Below are 17,727 nucleotides of genomic sequence, written 5' to 3'. Positions count from 1 at the left end.
TACAAGAGATTAATAGGTGTAAGAATATCAGATAGCTACAGAATATATTTTTTTTAGTAACCCAGTAGCTTATACGCCAAGACCCCGCTTACTACATATTATATATAGCTCTTTATCCTGATAAGAAGTAGAGACTAGTTAGTTACCCCTACTACGCTAAATACACTATACCGGGAGATAGAACCTTTTTCTATTATATTAATTTAAATATTAATAATATACTTACTACTAATTAAGAAGCTATTATAATTTAAGGTAGTATCTCACTAGATTAGGAGGATAAGGATAATTATACTTTCTACTATCCAGGGATATAATATAAGCTAGGTAAGTAGTAAGCGCGTATTTATAAGCGAGAATAGGATACTAATTACTACGTTTACTAAATTATAAACTAAACGTTTACTCGAGAGGATATAGAGGTCCTAGGAGTAGATTAGGTTAGGACTCCTTACAGCCTTAGAGATATACGGATTATACTACTAAAGATCTTATATAAGTTAACTAAGCCCGTGATAAAAGTTTATCAGACTATCTTACTATAGTTTATTATAATTTAGGATAATAAGGAAACCTTAGAGGTTATAGAAAGAGGAACTTAGAGAGATCTAGCTAACTCTTATCGAGATTTCTTTATACTTTTAGCTACTTTATTAGGCCTTATAAATTAGTACAGAGCTATTCCCTTTTAGTTCGCTACTATAGTTAAGCTTTCTAGGTTAAGTGCTCTATCTAATACTCTAGTTACGCGATAATAATAGAGTTCGCTAGTAGTAATAGCTCAGAGAAACGTTCTATTAGAAAAGGATTAAGCGGCAGCTTATAGCTTTATTAATAGGTGAAGAGCTAAGGCACTAGTTATAGCTATAGAGGCTTTTAAGATAGTAAGGAGAGTAGAGAAGGAGGCGTTTAGAGAGAAGTCCTTTTACTACTTAAAAGAGGTATTAGAGGCTATAGGCGTTCTAATAGAAGAAGTAGAGGCTGACACTAACTAGCTAAGTAAGGAAGTAATAGAGATCGTGTTAAAGGAGGGCCTATTATTTATAGAGAAGGCCGAGGAGTGCCTAGTAGCAGGTATAGGCGATATAATAGAGGTAGATAGTTAAGAGGAGTATCTATATGTTTCTTTTATTTATATAATATATCAGGGGATATAGTCAGGGGGCGACTACTTAGTTAGGGGAGGATATATATAGTAAGGTAGTATAGTTCTAGGTCGGAAGATAGTTAGCCTGTTCCGTAAGGTTATATAGATAAGCGCGATAGCGCGTAACGAATATATTATCTTCTCTCTCTTACTCTTACTACCTGTTTAGTTAGTAGTCCTCTATATCCCTGCTTACTATATACTTTAACAGCACTACCCCACTTCTTTATAGTATATATAAAGATATCTCTATTATATATTAGTCTCGCTAACTTTACTTATTATAGCAGGGTAGCTAGTATTAATATAGTAGCCTAACTACTATTATTACTATAGCTAATACAGTTGCCTAATACACTAGTAATAGTAATATTAGCCTACTTAACGATATACTTATTTAGTTTAAGCTACTCTCAGAGTAGTTTCTTTATAGTCTCGCTATTAATAGCGAGTTATATCTCCTTTATAGTAATACTATTAATCTAGGAGGCTCTAGCTATAAATATAGTAGATACTATAGCTACTTCTCTAGTAGTAATTCTATTACTAGCTACTAATATATAAGACTATCTCTCTTAATATATTTATAGTACTATAGTCGTATTTAACTATATCTCTTATATTAAGGAGTTACTCTTACTAAGTAGTTTATATAGTAATATAGTCTACTATTTATACTAAGCTACGATATTAACTTAGAGCTACTAGACCGCTTTCTAAAGTATATCCTACCTATCTTATTTCTCTACTACCTTAAAATAAGTAATAATTAAGTCTAAGAATAAGACTACTATTCTATAGAGTATACTAACTTTACGTTTAGCTCTTAAGTTATACGCTACTTTAAGTTAACGCGCCTCCTTATTAAAGTTTAATATATAGATTTTCCTATCTATACTTTTCCTACTTATAATAAGCTAAGGAGAACCTGAAATCAGTACTATAAGAGTAAGAAGCCTCTAGGAATCGATTCCCGGGATTTATTTTACTATATAAGGCGTAGTTATTAAGTTATTTCTAAAAATTAAGTTTAATTAAAAGATAATATTCGTATTTTAGATATCTGTTCGGTTAATGCCAGCCAGAGTAGATTATTCTGAACTTCATGAAAAATGAGCATTCAAATATGCTACGATGAACATTATCTGATTGCAGTTCTTTACTGAAAATTGAAAATTGAAACGTACTTGTTTGGCTTTTCAAACTAAGACAGCTTTACTCGAAGAAGTCAATGTTTGGCTTTCGCGGAACTGTATTTGGTTGTTTGGTGGGGGAACGACCGAGCCGAAGCGCTTGATTATCTAAACGTCATCACTGGCTTCAACTCCACATATCATTCCCTCCCTCTCATAACAACTTAAAAAATCAACTATAAACATATTTATATAATCTAAGCTGTCTTAATACATTCAAGTCCCTCAAAATAGCTTCCCAAGCCAACTCCCGCCTCTTGCGACTGGCCCGCACAATGTCAACAACCTCAGCACCCCCCTCTACCATCGGGGTAGCCCCCTGGCGGCCTCTGTTCCTAACCCATATCTCCAAGATGGCCTCACCGGAGTTTGTTTTCTCATCTCTTCACCCTTCGCCATCCAAGGACTCGCCTGTCCCTTACCTCCCACGAGCGCGCTACTGCATCTTCAGAGGAATGTGGGCCGAGCTGCCAGAGAACAAGCATAATACCGCGCCTCAGAATGAGCGGGTCTATGAAAGTGATCTGTTGACTATCACAACCGATGTTAGGATGGAAAAAGTGCCTGAGATTTTTGCCAGCTCGGCGGGTCACGGGGATGTGAGCCAAAGTCAGGGGAGTGGTGGGGGTGGACCTGTTGAGGCGGTATTTTGGGTCAAGGATGTTATGACGCAGTGGAGGATTAGAGGGGAGGCTTTCATCATAGGACGGGATATTGAGGGTGAGGGAGATGAGTCGAGTGGAGTGAGGACGGTCAAGAGTGAGGTTGGGGAGAGGATGAGGATTGTTAAGGAGGATGGGCGTGAGGGCTGGAGTTGGGCGAAGGAGCTGACGGCTCATTTTGGAAATTTGAGTCCTGGTATGAGAGGAAGTTTCAAGAATCCACCGCCTGGTACGCTGGTTGGTGTTCCGCAGCCAGATAAAAGGTTGGCCTTGGGGCAGAAAGTTGATGACTTGGAGGATGAGGTTGCGAGGAAAAATTTCAGAGTTGTCATTATCAAGGTAAGCGATTATCACTATTCGAGCGATTTCTACTTCTTTCCCATGCTCCAAGCGATTAGATGTGACTGACCAGTGACAAATCTAGCCTGAGGTTGTGGAGATGGTCGATTTGACAGACCCGGAGAGAGCTCGGAGGTGGAAATATTCTTATGTCGGACCGAATGCTAGCGATTCTGGAGACCATGGTGAAATTATCGGGGAATGGAAGAAGGAAGAGCTATGGCCATAGAACATCTCTGAATTTTTTCAGGTAGAATTGGGCTTTTTAGATGCATTCGTCGATAGATATCGTTGTACCAGACCATTTTCCAAAGTACTCAAAGTGTGATATGACATCGGAGTCGTAACTACTACATGAAAGCTTTCCACGATTCCCCTTCTGAAGCCGTGGGACTCATTTCCCTATTGCTAAGAAGGTCACGGAGCCGATCGCTCATTTTGTTAGGCTGCCTCGCCTATTTCCAATAAGTCTTAGGCACGATTGATCACAACCACGATACATTGAGTATCAGCCCGCCATTTTCACTCATTTACATCTAGCTAGGTATAATCTTGTTTATCCATCCATTCCTTTTATCTGACAATGCCATTGGTCAAGCTCTTAACCTTGCAAATGCCACCACTGGCAGTAACCAGCTTTCCAAGGCCAGTCTTCGGCTCCTCGCCCTCCTTGCTCAACTCCTTTACAGCACCTGCATCAAAAGCAACCTCTAATTCACTCGTGGTTGTGAAGCCAATTTGACACTGCTCCCAAACCTTCTTCTAAAATTAGGTCTGTGAAGACCGATCCAGCCCCACCCCTACCCTAAATTTGCAGCTGACATGGTCGGCCTCCACGGCAGTGGCCCCCGGAGGGCCAGCGGAGCGTCACCAATGCTTGTTCGCATGCGATGTTCTATTCATCGGCTCTTGTCCAAATCGACAGGGTTGATTAGAGTACTTGCGAGGTGACGCTCCGCTGGCCCTCCGGGGGCCACTGCCGTGGAGGCCGTCTCATTTCTGTGCTCTAAAGTATAGGTAGATACTGCAGTGGTATAACTGTTCATGAAGAGCAAAGAGCACTATTTACCCGGGTGAAGGCCATTAGAAGCTACTGCTGTGGAGTCTAGTGCTTCAGTTCTGTCCTCAGATGCTTGGAAGCGCAGTAGATAGGTATGTTCTGCTAGATATGAAGACGTTCTTTCTTTGTTGGGCGAACATGTGATAACGCGACAGCCTAGCGTTGTCTCCACGGCAGTGGCCCTTGTAGGGAAATAAATACTCCTCATTTGAACCTCCAGGCGTTGCTGCTTTGCAGAGCCCCAACACCTTTCATCGACATTGTAAGCTCCTTTCCAATGGACGCCGTCCAAGCCTTGTGTATTCCGATACTTACAGTAGCAGAAACTTCTTTATAGACCATGCCGTTTCTAACGCTACACGTTGGCCTCTGGATCTGAGGCAAAATGGAGCTCCTACTAGAGTCTAGTAAGAATCTCTCTGTCCCTAGGTAGAGAGGGTGGAGAGGAAATACCAGAGCCTCAAAGTTACTACTAGAGTCTAGAAGTAACCCTAGAGGGCAGGAAAATGGATACCTGAGAAAAGTCGACTTACTCTCAAACTTTGAGAGTAAGTTAAGCATAAATTTCTCAGTTAACTCTACTCTCAGACAGCGTCTGAGTGATACCCACGTATATTTGATTGGGACTCTGCATAGTGCATTTCATGGCTCGGCCTGCGAGAATGGGGCAGGTGTGGTCATGCTTTCCCTATTCAGAAGGCACGCGAACTTCCCTCTTTTAAGCTCGCTCTCCTTCTCTTTTCTTCCTTCTCACTTCTTGATTCTTTCATCTTCTCACCACAACGTTCTTTCATCTCTCACGGTCGGTCATCGCTGCAATTCTGCCAGTATCTTCCACTGTCAATCCTCCCGACTCTGTCCCCTCCGCACTCTCTTTTTCCCCGTCACAGTCAGGGATCAGACGCTGTCCGATGCGAAGATGCCTCCTGCAGGCTTCCAATTCCCAGACAGGGCGGCAGCTACAATGGCCAAACGCCTTGAGAAGCTCAAACGCGTCGAAGAGGCCAAGCCCCCCGAAGACCGCATTGTCAATCGTGACTGGGACGATGAAGTGCAGAAGAAGATTGGTATGCTTGAGGCAATTAGACAACGGTGAGTCTTTCTTTTCCAATCACACAATACCATGCGCTGATCCTACCACCTAGGAATGCGAAGCGTCACTTTATAGAACTTGCCACCTCGGAATTGGTCAACATCTGCAAAACCGTTGAAGAAGCCGAAGCGTTCTTCACAAAGGACGGCACCAAGTTCACTTGCAAGACTTTGAAGATGTTCACCGAGGCTCATGCACTGTCATCGAATGGCCAGATCACTGATGGTATGTAAAGCCCTTTGATGGATGTCGTCCATCTCGCCTGGCTCAGAACTGGCTGACGACTCTGATTTTAGTTCCGACTGTACGCACTATACAAGCCCTCTTGTTCGCACTATATTCTGCCTGCAAGAACTCTAATAACCCTGTTGATCGAGATGTGAAGCGGAGTACCATGATGTGGGTCCAGTCTGACTTGGCTGTTCGTGGTTTGGCCTGTTACAACCAGCGAAGAAAAGAGGTTGCGATGCCAGAAGACTTCTCCGCATTCATTCGAGCATTCTTCGATACAGAATACCTCACTGCGACCCAGTATAGCACGAGAAATGCTCTCAACTTCGTACTATGTGCCAACATGATGCTGGACTGCAGCAATCGCATCAGCGAGTTGTTGCGGCCCAGTCTATCAAATGCTGATTGGGAAGTATACAAGAAAGAGCGCAAGGATAGGCTGTTCACATGGGGCCGAGTGGAACTGTTTGCCTACCCAGGAGTCGACAGTCCTGTTGATTTGCGTGCGCGTTTGACTTTTCGGGGATTGAAGAACACTGGGCAGAAGGGCAACAAAAGCAAGATTATCCCAATCCGCCTCCTTCCACTGCACATGGCTGCCGAAGACAGTCTGCGATGGCTCCTAATCTTGGGGCTGATTGACAGAGTCTTCGAGGGTATCTCTCGTTGGTCAGATTTCGACGCTGTCCGACCATCGCAGCATGGCACAGTCATTCACATCAAGAAGTCAATGCTGGAAGTCCCGGTGAGTTTACCAATCGTGACCTCAAGATATTGGTAGCTCATAAAAATTCTCTCTTCAGGTTTTCCGTCAGCCTGTATACAAACCTGCGGACCCATCCTTGGACTTGCTAGAGGCAGACGTGATGAGGTCTCAGAATTTCGTCAAACAATTGAAGGTTTTGAGCCGACACTGCGGTCTGCAGAGCCCGATGTTACCTGGAGTGCTTCGGCGTGGTAGTGCATACCTTCTTGGCTTGAAGACGAGTCACGAAGAACGGTGTGCACGTATGGGTCATGATGACAAAGACACAACTTACTGGGGAGCATACAGAAACCAGACATCAACTGTTGACTTCCAGGCACTCCGCCACAACTTGGACGCCGTCGATGTGAGTCGAATGTCAAGCATTTTCCGTGGAAGGTCGGAATCAGCTCCGACTTGCGTCTCTGAGCAAGGCATGATCGAAATTAGTCGAGATCAAGAGCTTATTAGGCTTCTTGAGAGGGAATGCGAGGTCATTGATCGAGCGGTTCAGGCTTTTGGCTCACTTGCTGAGGCGAGAGCTCAAGGATCTCCGACGGCGTCAGAACACGCTGCAATACGTCGCCAGTATCAAGAGCGAGAGCGAACTCTCATGACCAAAAAGTTCGAGGAGGAGTACAGACAGCATTTCGAAAACCCGAATGATGCCCCTGAGATGACAACACATGTTGAACCAAGAGATCAAGGCGCTTACTACGACAACATGTTGGATGTTGACGATGCCGAGAATGCTCTCATTGATCCCGCACTCCTTCAGGATGTCGACTCTATGGCCGCAGATCTCGGTAACATGCTTGTAGACGATGACAGCCAGCCAGATGATACCGAAATGGAAGACATGGGCTCTAACCTTGGTACAGAAACTGATGCTTCATCATTGCACACATCTGGAACCACGGGCAGAAGTAAATTTAGCTTGCGGGTAGTTGCGAAGAATTCTGTCTTTGAAGGTCTTTTTGACATCATCTTCAACCAGCCCGAAGATCTTTCGGCGGCTCAATTCGCAGATGTCTGTGTGGAGAAGTTCAACCACCTTCACGCTGCGGACAAATACTATCCAGACCAGGAGCCAACGCCAGGAACTTTGTCTTGCAGATTCTGTGGCATCTGTCTTATTGGCATTGATCATAACGGGCACATTCGGACCTGCGGACTGACTTCCATGGCGAAACATATTCTTGAGGACCTTGATCGCCATCAAGAGACACATCCTCCAGCCCAGAAGTGTGGAATGGTCATTGGGTCGGACAGCGTCCGACTCTGTGCAGCCAAATACAAGCAGAAGAGAAATGCCAACTCGGGGGCTCATTTCACGGAACACTGCTACAAACGTCACAGAGATGCGTCGACAGGACAATATATTTGCAACGATGATGCTACCACTTTCTCGAGCTGGGAAGATTTTCGGATCCATCGAGTTGTTCACCATGCAGCCTCAACCACCGTCATACCTGTGGATGAAAAAAGTGGAAACCCAAGAGCTGAGATATTGCTCTTCTGGTGCAAGATTTGTCAGTATGCATACTCTCGTACAGAGGTAGATGAGGACAGCCACTTTGTCCAACATTTGGACGATGTCCAACTGGCTCTTGACAGGCACGGGTTCTCTGGATATTTCTTTACTTTCAGATGGTTCCATCCGTCGTTCTGTATATTTTGCTTGTACGACGGGAATGCAGGATTTTCGACCCAGTTCGCAGACTTCTACACCGAGATTGCCTTTACGCAGCATGTCGAAAAGCACTTCCGAGACCTCAACGATGATGTGAGCATATCCTGTCCCGCATCAGCGAGCACTGCAAATGGGATCAAAGCTGTCTGTCATCGCAGCGAGCTTATGAGCAAGGACGCTCTTGTTACACACCTAATCGAAGACCACAATCTGGCAATCAACAGCAGCAAAACCTGCTTCAAGAATGTGCGGAAGAGGTCGAGACCTGCGTTGGCAGAAAAGAACGTCAATGAAGGTATTCCTGGCGCCAGCGCCGATAGGAGCATGGATTAAGTTGATTGTGTGGGAGATTTCGAGATGTCTTGAAGAAATACCGAATATGGTTATGACAGCTTGTTGCACGTATAGCTAATTGCTACAAGAGCAATGTTATTGTCTCGTAGCTGATCTTTCAAGGGGCACCTATGTTGAGCAGACACGATGAGCAGACACGATAGATATAGTGGTTGCTATGGGTATTTCTTCCATTGCCATTATTACCTTTAGAGAATGAAGAAATTATCTCACTATCGCGTCTACCAAGCTCTTGACCTTACATATACCTCCGCTAGCAGTGACCAGCTTTCCTACGTCTGTCTTAGGCTCTTCTCCATCCTTGCTAAGCTCCTTAACCATAGCTGCGTCGAACGCAACATCTAAGTCTAATGTAGTCTTGAAGCCGGGCTGAATTGTCTCCCAGACACGACCTTTCTTTGGATTCAGCACGCCCTCTGGCTCGCCTTGCCATCCCTCGAAGTAAACTCGCTCACCTGCTGGAGCGTCTGCAGGTGGGGTAACCAACTCAACAGGTCCTGCATGGTGATCTTCCTCTCCTTCCTTGAGTCTAGGTGAAGCAGCAAGAACCATAGCACATGACTTAACACCACACATCTTGACAGGCTTCAAGTTGCACACAACGACAACCTTGCGACCTTGCATCTCCTCCAATGGAACCAGACCGTTCAAGCCCGAGCAAACAGTTCTGACTACTTGTCCCTCGTACTCAGATGTGTCATCGGTACCAGCCTTGTCGCCCATAGCAATGGTAGAGACGTACAAAGAATCAGCCTCTGGATGCTTGATAGCCTTAAGGATGTGTCCAACGCGAAGATCGATCAGGCTTGGAGAAAGCGGAGCTGCGACAGCTGGAGCCTTCTGTGGCTTGGGTGCTTTCTCTTTCTTCTCTTTCTTCTTCTGTTGCTGTTCTGGTTGAGCAGATCCTTCGCCAGTCACGGCAGCAACTACAGCACCCTTGACCTCCGCAACCTTGACCGCAACCTTCTCGCCAACACTCTTATCCTTCTTGTCCTTCTTTCCATTTGTACGATCCGCAAGAATGGTCTCGCCCCCACCAGCAGCGGCCGCAGCAGCAGCTTTCTCCTTCTTCAGACGCTCCTTCTCGGCCTTTGCATCCACGGGTGGCTTCACATAGAGGATCTCCTCTGGATCGACCTTGACCTTCTTGTCTGCTCCAACAGCCAGGGCAAAGACAGGCGAGTTTTGCACAAAGTCCAAATGGCGGACAATATTGGGATGACCGTGCTCGCCAGTTCGTTGCTCAGCCGTCCACGAGTGGACTTGTGGCGCGAGGGATTCGTAGAGCGCGATGTCTGCCTTGGATGGTTTGGCGCCAAGAAGAGTTGTACGAGAGGCAAGGTGAGCATTGAGAGTATCTAAGAGGGATTTCTGGTCATTGGTGCCAGCAGTCGACTTGAGGCGGTCGGAGGTTGTGAGCCATTGATTGATCTCTGTCTGCTCCGTCTCGGAGTAGCTGAGGTTGGTGAAGGACGACATGGTTCTGTGACGTGTTTTTAAAGTGTGCCTGATGGCGCGTTCGAGAATTCGTGGAGGAAACAGCTTGGCGGCTGTCTAGTGATATAATGAGGGTGGAATGTGTCGCTTGCGGTGTGTTTGTTGATCAGAAAATATCGTGTGGTTGAGGGAGTCACGAAGTGGGGCAGCCAGCCTTGTCTCTCGCCTCGCTTGAAAGGCTGAAATTTGGTCATGATACTTTCAGGACATTTGAGTCTAGGTACCAAATTATGATCGAATTTTATACTATATAGTTCCATTCGTTATAGCTGTCAGACATCTTCCAAATATGCTTTTGAGAAGCTCACGATACAGAAGTAGTATCCAGCACCAGTAACTCTGCCTCTGCAGCTTGACGCCGCCAGATGCAACGCTATGCTAGAAAATATGCAAAGACATTCAAGCACATCCAAAAGATGTTTACCATCATCTCCTTCACGTGAGATTCCAGCCTTATCCAGCCGCGAACGTACTCTTCGCTCTCAGCTTCTCACCGTATTTCCAAAGCAATATTGGACCAGGCCACCCCAAAACAATGGCAATGAATGCCAGAAGACTGTTCCCCCAGCCATAATGTAACTTGGCGTACATGTATGGGGCAAAGAGAGGGAAACCAAAACCCGCCAAACTCCGCAGCACGGTGGCTGCGCCAACAGCGCTTGCAGCATATCGTGTATACGCATCAACGATATATGTCTGAATACACTGGAAACCAATGATGGTTCCTGCTGAGAAAATAGAGGCTCCCATATTCGGAACAATCCCTGTGAGATCGAGATGTTAGCAATTACATGTGAATAATGTATTTGGAGTACTTTTGGGAGTAAAAACGCGACTGGGGGAGAAAAGATAACGCTTGAGCAACGTACAATGAGTGTGTGCATCAGCAGACCATCCATATATGAACAGACCCACAGGCACTAAGAGAGCCCCAGGTATCATGAGTGGAACACGGAACTCAGGCTTTCCGACACCATTGTTGCGTTTTTTGAGGGCTCGATAGATCCTGTCCTGGCAAGGTGCTGCTATTTGTGTACCGAGAAAGAGGCCCACGCCTAGAGAGATGTAGTTCAAACCGCCGATACCTACCGACTCATTATACTCAATCTCCCATAGTCCTGGGAACGTGCTAAGAACGAGGTATGTAATGCCATAAAGATATGCCATATACATAGCTAGAACCTGAACGATGACCTGAGTAAAGAGGAGTCTGAAAGGTCGACTGAGAGCAATGCGGATACTTCTCCCGACCGTGCGATCTGGATGTTCGAATTCGGTATGCAAAGCTTCGTTCCCGGTATCTTTGATCATTTGCCTCTTCTTACGATGCAGAAGAACTGGAGCATAAGTCTCTTGAAGAAAGAACAGCCCAGCCACCTGAACGATGCCATCGACTATGGTAGTTGAGTAGAAAACCCACCTCCATGTCGTATTTTCCGCAATGAAACCTCCAGCTACGGGACCAATAGCTGGGCCTAGCAGCGGTGCAAGACTGTAAATACTGATTGCTTTTCCACGCTGCTCAGCAGTAAAAAGATCGCCTAGAAGCCCTCCACCAATTGCAAGAGGAGCAGATCCTCCCAATCCTGACAAAAACCGAAATGCAATGAGTTGCCCCTTGTTCTGGGCCAATCCGCACCCAAGATTGAAGAACAAGAAAAATAGGTTTGAAATTTGGAGGACAATGACACGACCGTACATCTCGGAAAGAGGTCCAAGAAACAGAGGGCCAACGGCATAGGCCAAGACAAAAATAGACAAAGTCATGGACTTCTCTAACTCGCTGGTAATGTTGAATTCTGCTGCAAGGGAATTTACAGCCGGTGCAACCATGGAACTGGATACTGGCGAGAGAAATGTAAATGAAGAAACTGGGGAACACGAATCAGCAAGATTACTTTCAAATGGTGCTTGTGAACTTACCAATCAATGTCGCCGCCCATTTGCGTCGCATCGACCAATTTTTGGGATTCTTAGGATCTTCGACCCCATCCCAACTCACAAGATTCGGATCTCTTGCACTTCTTCCACTCTGCGTTGTTCTTGGCTTCTCCAATGTTGGCCCAGACTCCAAGTCTCTTTGGTCTTCTTTCCCGTCTCTCACTTCCGGCACAATATCCTCGTCTAGCTCTTCTTTTGTATCTTTTTCAGCCAAGTCTGATTCGCTGATACTCTCATCATCTTCGAGCTTCTCATGCGAACTTTCATGATCTCCATGGTAGTTGTGCCCGTAGTATTGGGCATTGTCGTCAAGGTAAGCGCCGCTGGAGGGTATGCGACTGAGAGGACCCGGAGATGCACCGGAACCCTGAGATGCTGCGACAGAAGTGGTTCTTCTCGGACGATTTGGCTGGTCTTCTGAATCGGCCATACTCAATTATCCTGAAGGCTACAAAGCATATATCTGGTTGAATGTCGAGGCTGGCCTTCTAACTGTGAGGTGAGGGAGAATCAACTCGGACGATGACGTTGGTGGGCAAGGCAAAACGATGCGCATTCAACACAGCAATACACAGCGATACACAGTGAAACCTGCCACTTGGAATAGATTACCAGTAGTCTCTGCCGCCTATATATACCATTTAAGAGAAAAAGAAGAGAACTTAACGTGATCCGATTGCGAAGAGTTATGGAGATAAAGCTACGTAGATCAGGGACTTTAGGAAGTGCCGACTCACCGTCACCATCGAGGCCCCAATCCTAAAAGGTGGTTATTGGTAGACAGGTCGGAATATCGGCGTCTAGCCACTGAGAACAGGAGGCGTTTGAGGACATTGCCTCAATGGTTAACAGTCGTGAAAGGAAAGACTTGAGAGGCGGAAAATCGGTTGTGTCGGCACAATCCCGACGGTTCGCTTCTGGAAGCTGAAATCGCTTCGGACAAGTCTTGGGCCAGCAACACGGGGATTACTGTAGCCGTGACGATAATAAAGTCCGCCTTCTCCTCCAATAACAGACTTTTGAGTAACAAGCTTATCTCTAGCATGGGCACTTATTCGTGGGTTCGGTTACCGTGAGTTGTCTATCTGAAAGCTTGTTTTTTATTATTCTCATCTCTAACAGTCCCTGTCATTGACACGATTCTCGGACATCAGCACCAGAATCCGCATGATACCTAATGCCTTTGAGAGATGTCGGGCAGCCAAGCTGGGGAAACGAGGCCAAAACATGTGATTGCCTGCAGAACAGTTCAGAATTCAATCAGAAGCCTCATCAGCGTGTTGACCTTTGGGGTGGTTATTGAATCATCCCACTCGGGAAACGCTTTTTGAAAGCAAAAGTTGCACAATAGGAAGCCATACAAGCCACAATATTTCCTGGCCCAACCTAGACAGAAGAAAGCATTGTGGCCTCGAGGGCGCATGTTGCGTGACATCGATCTAGAAGACACATGAGGCGTGTTTCGCATCACATCATTATGCCGTCAAGTTCAAGGCTAATTCCCAAGATGTGAAAAGCAAAATCGAGGGCTGAGAATGCTACTAAATAAGACAATATGGATGGAGTAATGAATGGATGTCCCCAGAGGATCCTCAGAGGGATCCAGCAGGAATGGACCTACCCCTTTCAGCTGGATATCGTGGATTCAACAACATCTGCCTCACCTCCTAGGTTCTCTTATGAAAAGAGCTGTACCACAATCTTCAATAGAGGTCGCACGTAAATTTATATCTCTTTCAACAGACGCCCAGCCCTTAGGCCCTTGTCATTACAGCGAGATTAGGAAAGGTGCAACCTTATCCTGCCCCTCCAATCAACAGTGCTGATTTCCAAAGATTGTCCCCGTCCCGTCCCCTCCCCTCCAAGATCTTTCTTATCAGCTCGCTAGGGTGGAGTGTCACTCATCATAGCGTCCGATTCGAGGGGCAGCATCTCACGGTATTTGCTTCTTACAGAGCAGAGCAGAGCAGAGCAGATTGCGATCAAGTCAAGCATATCCGCATTGCCCCCCCCCCCCCTCCCCCCCCCCCGCGCGCCTCTCGCTCGCGATTGTCAGTATATGCAAAGGCTTCCTAGGAGATTGTTCTTCTAGCTGCTGACGCGGGAGGAAGAGAATTCCACCGCATTCGGCAGTCGACGCGATCAACATACAGTAGATTCGTGACTTCTCGAAACGATCCGATCTTTGCTGTGAACAGCAGATGATAGAGCCTGATCCGTGCTCGATGAACCGCGATCCATATCCCAAATCGACCTGGGCATCTATCTCCCACTCTTCAGAGCCTGTCACTTCTCTTGCTACTGCGCCTTATCATACATCTTCCACACGGGTGCAGCTGTTCCTATCGCCCCACTGATGGCCGACACCCAAGATGGATTTCAGACGATGCAGGGCGTGGGCAACAGCGGGGATTTCAATGCGAACGATGCTAGTACCGGTGGTTTGGGACCGGGAGGAGGAGTAACGAAAAAAAAGTCAAGAAGCAGTGGGGATGCTGCCGCAAGCAAGAGGCGCTGCGTCAGTACGGCTTGTATTGCCTGTAGGAGGAGGAAATCGAAATGCGATGGCAACACCCCAAGCTGCGCAGCCTGTTCGAGCGTTTACGGGACTGGTGAGTTATTAAGGATACAGAATGAGATTCGCAACAATCGGCTAACAGAAAATAGAATGCGTTTACGATCCCAACAGCGACCATCGGAGGAAAGGCGTCTACAAAGAGAAGATCGATAGTCTCAAAACGAGGAATTCAACACTGCAGACGTTGGTACAAGCAATATTGAATGCGGCAGAAGACGATGTACCTGCACTTATACGGCAAATACGGACCTGTGAGAGTCTCGACGATGTTGCGGATAACATTCTTAGACAAGAGCAAGGACTTGAGGAAGAGGAGGATGATTACGATGACAACACTGCGTACAATACCTCGAATCTGTCAACATTCGAGACGGAACTGTCAGGGAAGATGGGAGAATTGAGGCTGGAGAACGGCTCCGTTCGATTTCTAGGAGGAACTTCGAACTTGATCTACCTTGATCCAACCGACGAGGCCGACGAAGGGATCGCCGGTGTAGAAATGGCTGAGCAACAGGATGATCCCTTGACCAGCTGGTCAGCCGTAACGACAGATACCGAGCTTATTGTGCACTTGATCAATAGTGAGTACTTCCATTTTAACTCACCTGTTTTCTTCATTGGAGGCTCCAGGCTCCCACAAGAATCCTTGCACTGCCCCAAAGCAAGCTATATTATCGTTGAATTACATGTCAACTAGCAGTGCTGATTTTGGGTATCCTTTTGAAGTGTACTTCACGTGGCATTATAACTTCTTCACCACGTTGTCGAAGAGTCTTTTCTACAGGGACTTTTTACTGGGCAAGCCCCAGGGAACACCGAAGCGAACAATATATTGTTCCAGCTTGCTGGTAAATGCCATGCTTGCCCTTGGATGCCATTTCACGAGCTCACCAAAAGCTTGTGCTGATCCAAGTGATCCAACAACCAAGGGAGATGCTTTTTTTGCCGAGGCCAAGAGACTTATCGTTGAAAATGATGAATATGAAAAGCCTAAGCTCACCACAATTCAAGCTTTGTGTCTCATGTCTGTCCGAGAAGCTGGCTGTGGCCGCGAAGCCAAAGGGTGGGTTTATTCCGGAATGGCCTTCCGGATGGCACAAGATATGGGATTGAATCTTGATTCTGGTGGGATGACCAACAATAAAGAGACTATGGACGAGAAAGAAATAGATGCTCGCAGGATTACATTCTGGGGCTGCTTCTTGTTCGACAAATGCTGGTCCAATTACCTTGGTCGTCTTCCGCAATTACCAGTTTCAAATATCACTGCCCCAAAGTACGATGTGTTTCCAGAAGAAGATGCCGATATTTGGTCGCCTTATACTGATAATGGTGTTGGACAACTGCACTCACAGGCGTCCCGTACCAGAGCTGTGGCATTGCAGGGCTCTAAACTCTGCGAGATCAGTAGTGATCTGTTGACATTCTTCTACCACCCGCAAGCTCTGGAAAGATCGGTCGGAAGGTCCCAGGAGTTGAAAAAGTTGAGCGAGTTGCAAACGAGACTGGAGGCTTGGCGAAGAGAATTACCGAAGGAAATGGAGCCAAAGGAAGGACAATTGCCCAATGTTCTGCTAATGCAGTAAGTTTACTAATTCTATGGCGCAACTTATTCGCTGACGTCCCGCAGTATGTTCTTCCATTTGTTGTATATCCACCTTTTCCGACCTTTCCTCAAGTACAATCCATCGACATCACCCCTGCCGACCCACGTCTCACCTCGAAAGCTCTGTACACAGGCTGCTGGATCAATCTCGAAGCTCATGCGTCTATACAAACGCACGTATGGTCTACGCCAGATATGCAACATCGCAGTATATATGGTCCATTCGGCATGCACCATTCACCTCCTCAATCTCCCAGAGAAGACAGCAAAGAGAGACATAATTCACGGAGTGAAGCACCTGGAAGAAATTGCCGAAGACTGGCTATGCGCTCGTCGCACTTTGAGCATCTTATCTGTTCTAGCACGGAAGTGGAAGATTGACCTTCCTGACGAGGCTGCAACAGTCTTGACTCGCACTGATTCTAAGTTTGGCTTCTTCAGCACTGCGGATGTGCCATCTCCCAAACACGAATTGGTTGTGGCTACTCCTCCCTCGAACAATACATCTCCGCCTCGTGTGATACATTCGGTAACACAGCAACAGAATCAAGCCCGTTTTCAAACGCAGCTTCAGCAAAGTCTGTACTCCTACCTTCCTGATTCCAGGATTAATGGAGCTGCTTTACGACCAATCAAAACACCGAGCAACCAGACAAGTACGGGTCAAAACCGTGACGGTTTTGCGACCAGTATCGGATCGATGAACATGCCCAGCGAGCCAATTATTCCAACTGTGCCTTATCCTCGCCACAACTATTCCAACTCCACTTCCTCGATAGCCAGATCTGCTATGACACCAAATAACGATGTCCCCCGCAACAATTCTGGTGTGACTTCAGAAGCATCAGGCTCCATGACAAGACAAGTTAGTCCCACCATGTTCGGTGGTGTAGAAGCTTTGGTAGAGAGCCAAGATTGGTGGCTGCGAGATCAGGCAAGTCTCGCCATTGGTTTTGACAACTGGATGTCAGCTGGTAGCGACCTCACAGCGGGCACTAGTACTAATAATCCTGGATTGAACGGTAACGCCTCTGCCGATATTGACCAGATGACGGGATCTTCTTACTACATGTCACCGAACGCAAATGGGAAGCGAAATGATGGCTTCGATGACGAATGGTATTAGCGACCCCTTCTCACAGACAGAACAGACTCTCTCCCTGTCTAGTATGTACACCATTAAAATTCTGTTGGGCGAGTAGGAAAATTTACTTGGATGGTCGGATGGAGGGAAATATATTGAATGATGGCTGATGATATATGATAATTATACGTGTTCAAGGACGGTACCCGGAACGGGCTCTGGGCCAGTCCCGAGCAATTGTAGCGAGGAGTTGGATAATTAGCAGGGGAGTACATAGAAAGGCGTTCGGTGTTGTAGGAGCTCATGTTTGAATCTACCTATATTTACGTGGATTTCGGGGAAAACTATGTTTTTCGCTCACTACTTTCTGTAGCAGCGTGCAAAGGAACGCTAGGTTCTCTACCAAAGCCACCTAAGCTGACTGCGGCACACAAAAGATCCCCATTACAATGGAGGCCATCCAGCAAGTATGCGTGTGAACTCTCCCGTCAACATCGCCGTTCA

At 46.4% G+C, this 17,727-nt stretch overlaps 5 protein-coding genes across 5 annotated transcripts; 3 read left to right on the top strand and 2 right to left on the bottom strand.

The window, feature by feature from the left end:
• Positions 1–2,459: 2,459 nt before the first annotated feature.
• ONS95_011184 (uncharacterized protein) lies at positions 2,460–4,157 on the top strand. Its single transcript, XM_058504783.1, has 3 exons — positions 2,460–3,341; positions 3,427–3,885; positions 3,940–4,157. Exons 1-2 carry the CDS (start codon positions 2,616–2,618, stop codon positions 3,568–3,570), a joined length of 870 nt encoding a protein of 289 aa, XP_058359339.1. The 5' UTR covers positions 2,460–2,615; the 3' UTR covers positions 3,571–3,885; positions 3,940–4,157.
• Positions 4,158–4,244: 87 nt separating this feature from the next.
• On the top strand, positions 4,245–8,670 carry ONS95_011183 (uncharacterized protein). Its single transcript, XM_058504782.1, has 6 exons — positions 4,245–4,493; positions 4,562–4,663; positions 4,725–5,493; positions 5,547–5,719; positions 5,791–6,470; positions 6,529–8,670. The coding sequence occupies exons 3-6, from the start codon at positions 5,081–5,083 to the stop codon at positions 8,494–8,496; spliced, it is 3,234 nt and encodes a 1,077-aa protein (XP_058359338.1). The 5' UTR covers positions 4,245–4,493; positions 4,562–4,663; positions 4,725–5,080; the 3' UTR covers positions 8,497–8,670.
• Positions 8,671–10,262, bottom strand: ARC1 (G4 quadruplex nucleic acid binding protein). Its single transcript, XM_058504781.1, has one exon. It carries the CDS (start codon positions 9,994–9,996, stop codon positions 8,722–8,724), a length of 1,275 nt encoding a protein of 424 aa, XP_058359337.1. The 5' UTR covers positions 9,997–10,262; the 3' UTR covers positions 8,671–8,721.
• A 205-nt stretch (positions 10,263–10,467) lies between these two features.
• Positions 10,468–12,385, bottom strand: ONS95_011181 (uncharacterized protein; the record flags this gene model as incomplete). The annotated part of the gene is made up of 3 exons (XM_058504780.1): positions 10,468–10,778; positions 10,884–11,885; positions 11,938–12,385. The coding sequence occupies 3 exons, from the start codon at positions 12,383–12,385 to the stop codon at positions 10,468–10,470; spliced, it is 1,761 nt and encodes a 586-aa protein (XP_058359336.1).
• A 572-nt stretch (positions 12,386–12,957) lies between these two features.
• Positions 12,958–17,265, top strand: NIT4 (Nitrogen assimilation transcription factor nit-4; the record flags this gene model as incomplete). The annotated part of the gene is made up of 6 exons (XM_058504779.1): positions 12,958–13,027; positions 13,078–13,743; positions 13,791–14,567; positions 14,623–15,114; positions 15,260–16,115; positions 16,164–17,265. The coding sequence occupies exons 3-6, from the start codon at positions 14,312–14,314 to the stop codon at positions 17,263–17,265; spliced, it is 2,706 nt and encodes a 901-aa protein (XP_058359335.1). The 5' UTR covers positions 12,958–13,027; positions 13,078–13,743; positions 13,791–14,311.
• Positions 17,266–17,727: the final 462 nt, after the last annotated feature.

Source organism: Cadophora gregata (assembly GCF_030347475.1).
Source record: "Cadophora gregata isolate MNR1 chromosome Unknown scaffold_5, whole genome shotgun sequence".
In the NCBI taxonomy this organism is placed as follows: Eukaryota; Fungi; Ascomycota; class Leotiomycetes; order Helotiales; family Ploettnerulaceae; genus Cadophora; species Cadophora gregata.
The sequence above is the reverse complement of the archived record's forward strand: the minus strand, read 5'-3'. Positions and strand labels throughout refer to the sequence as shown.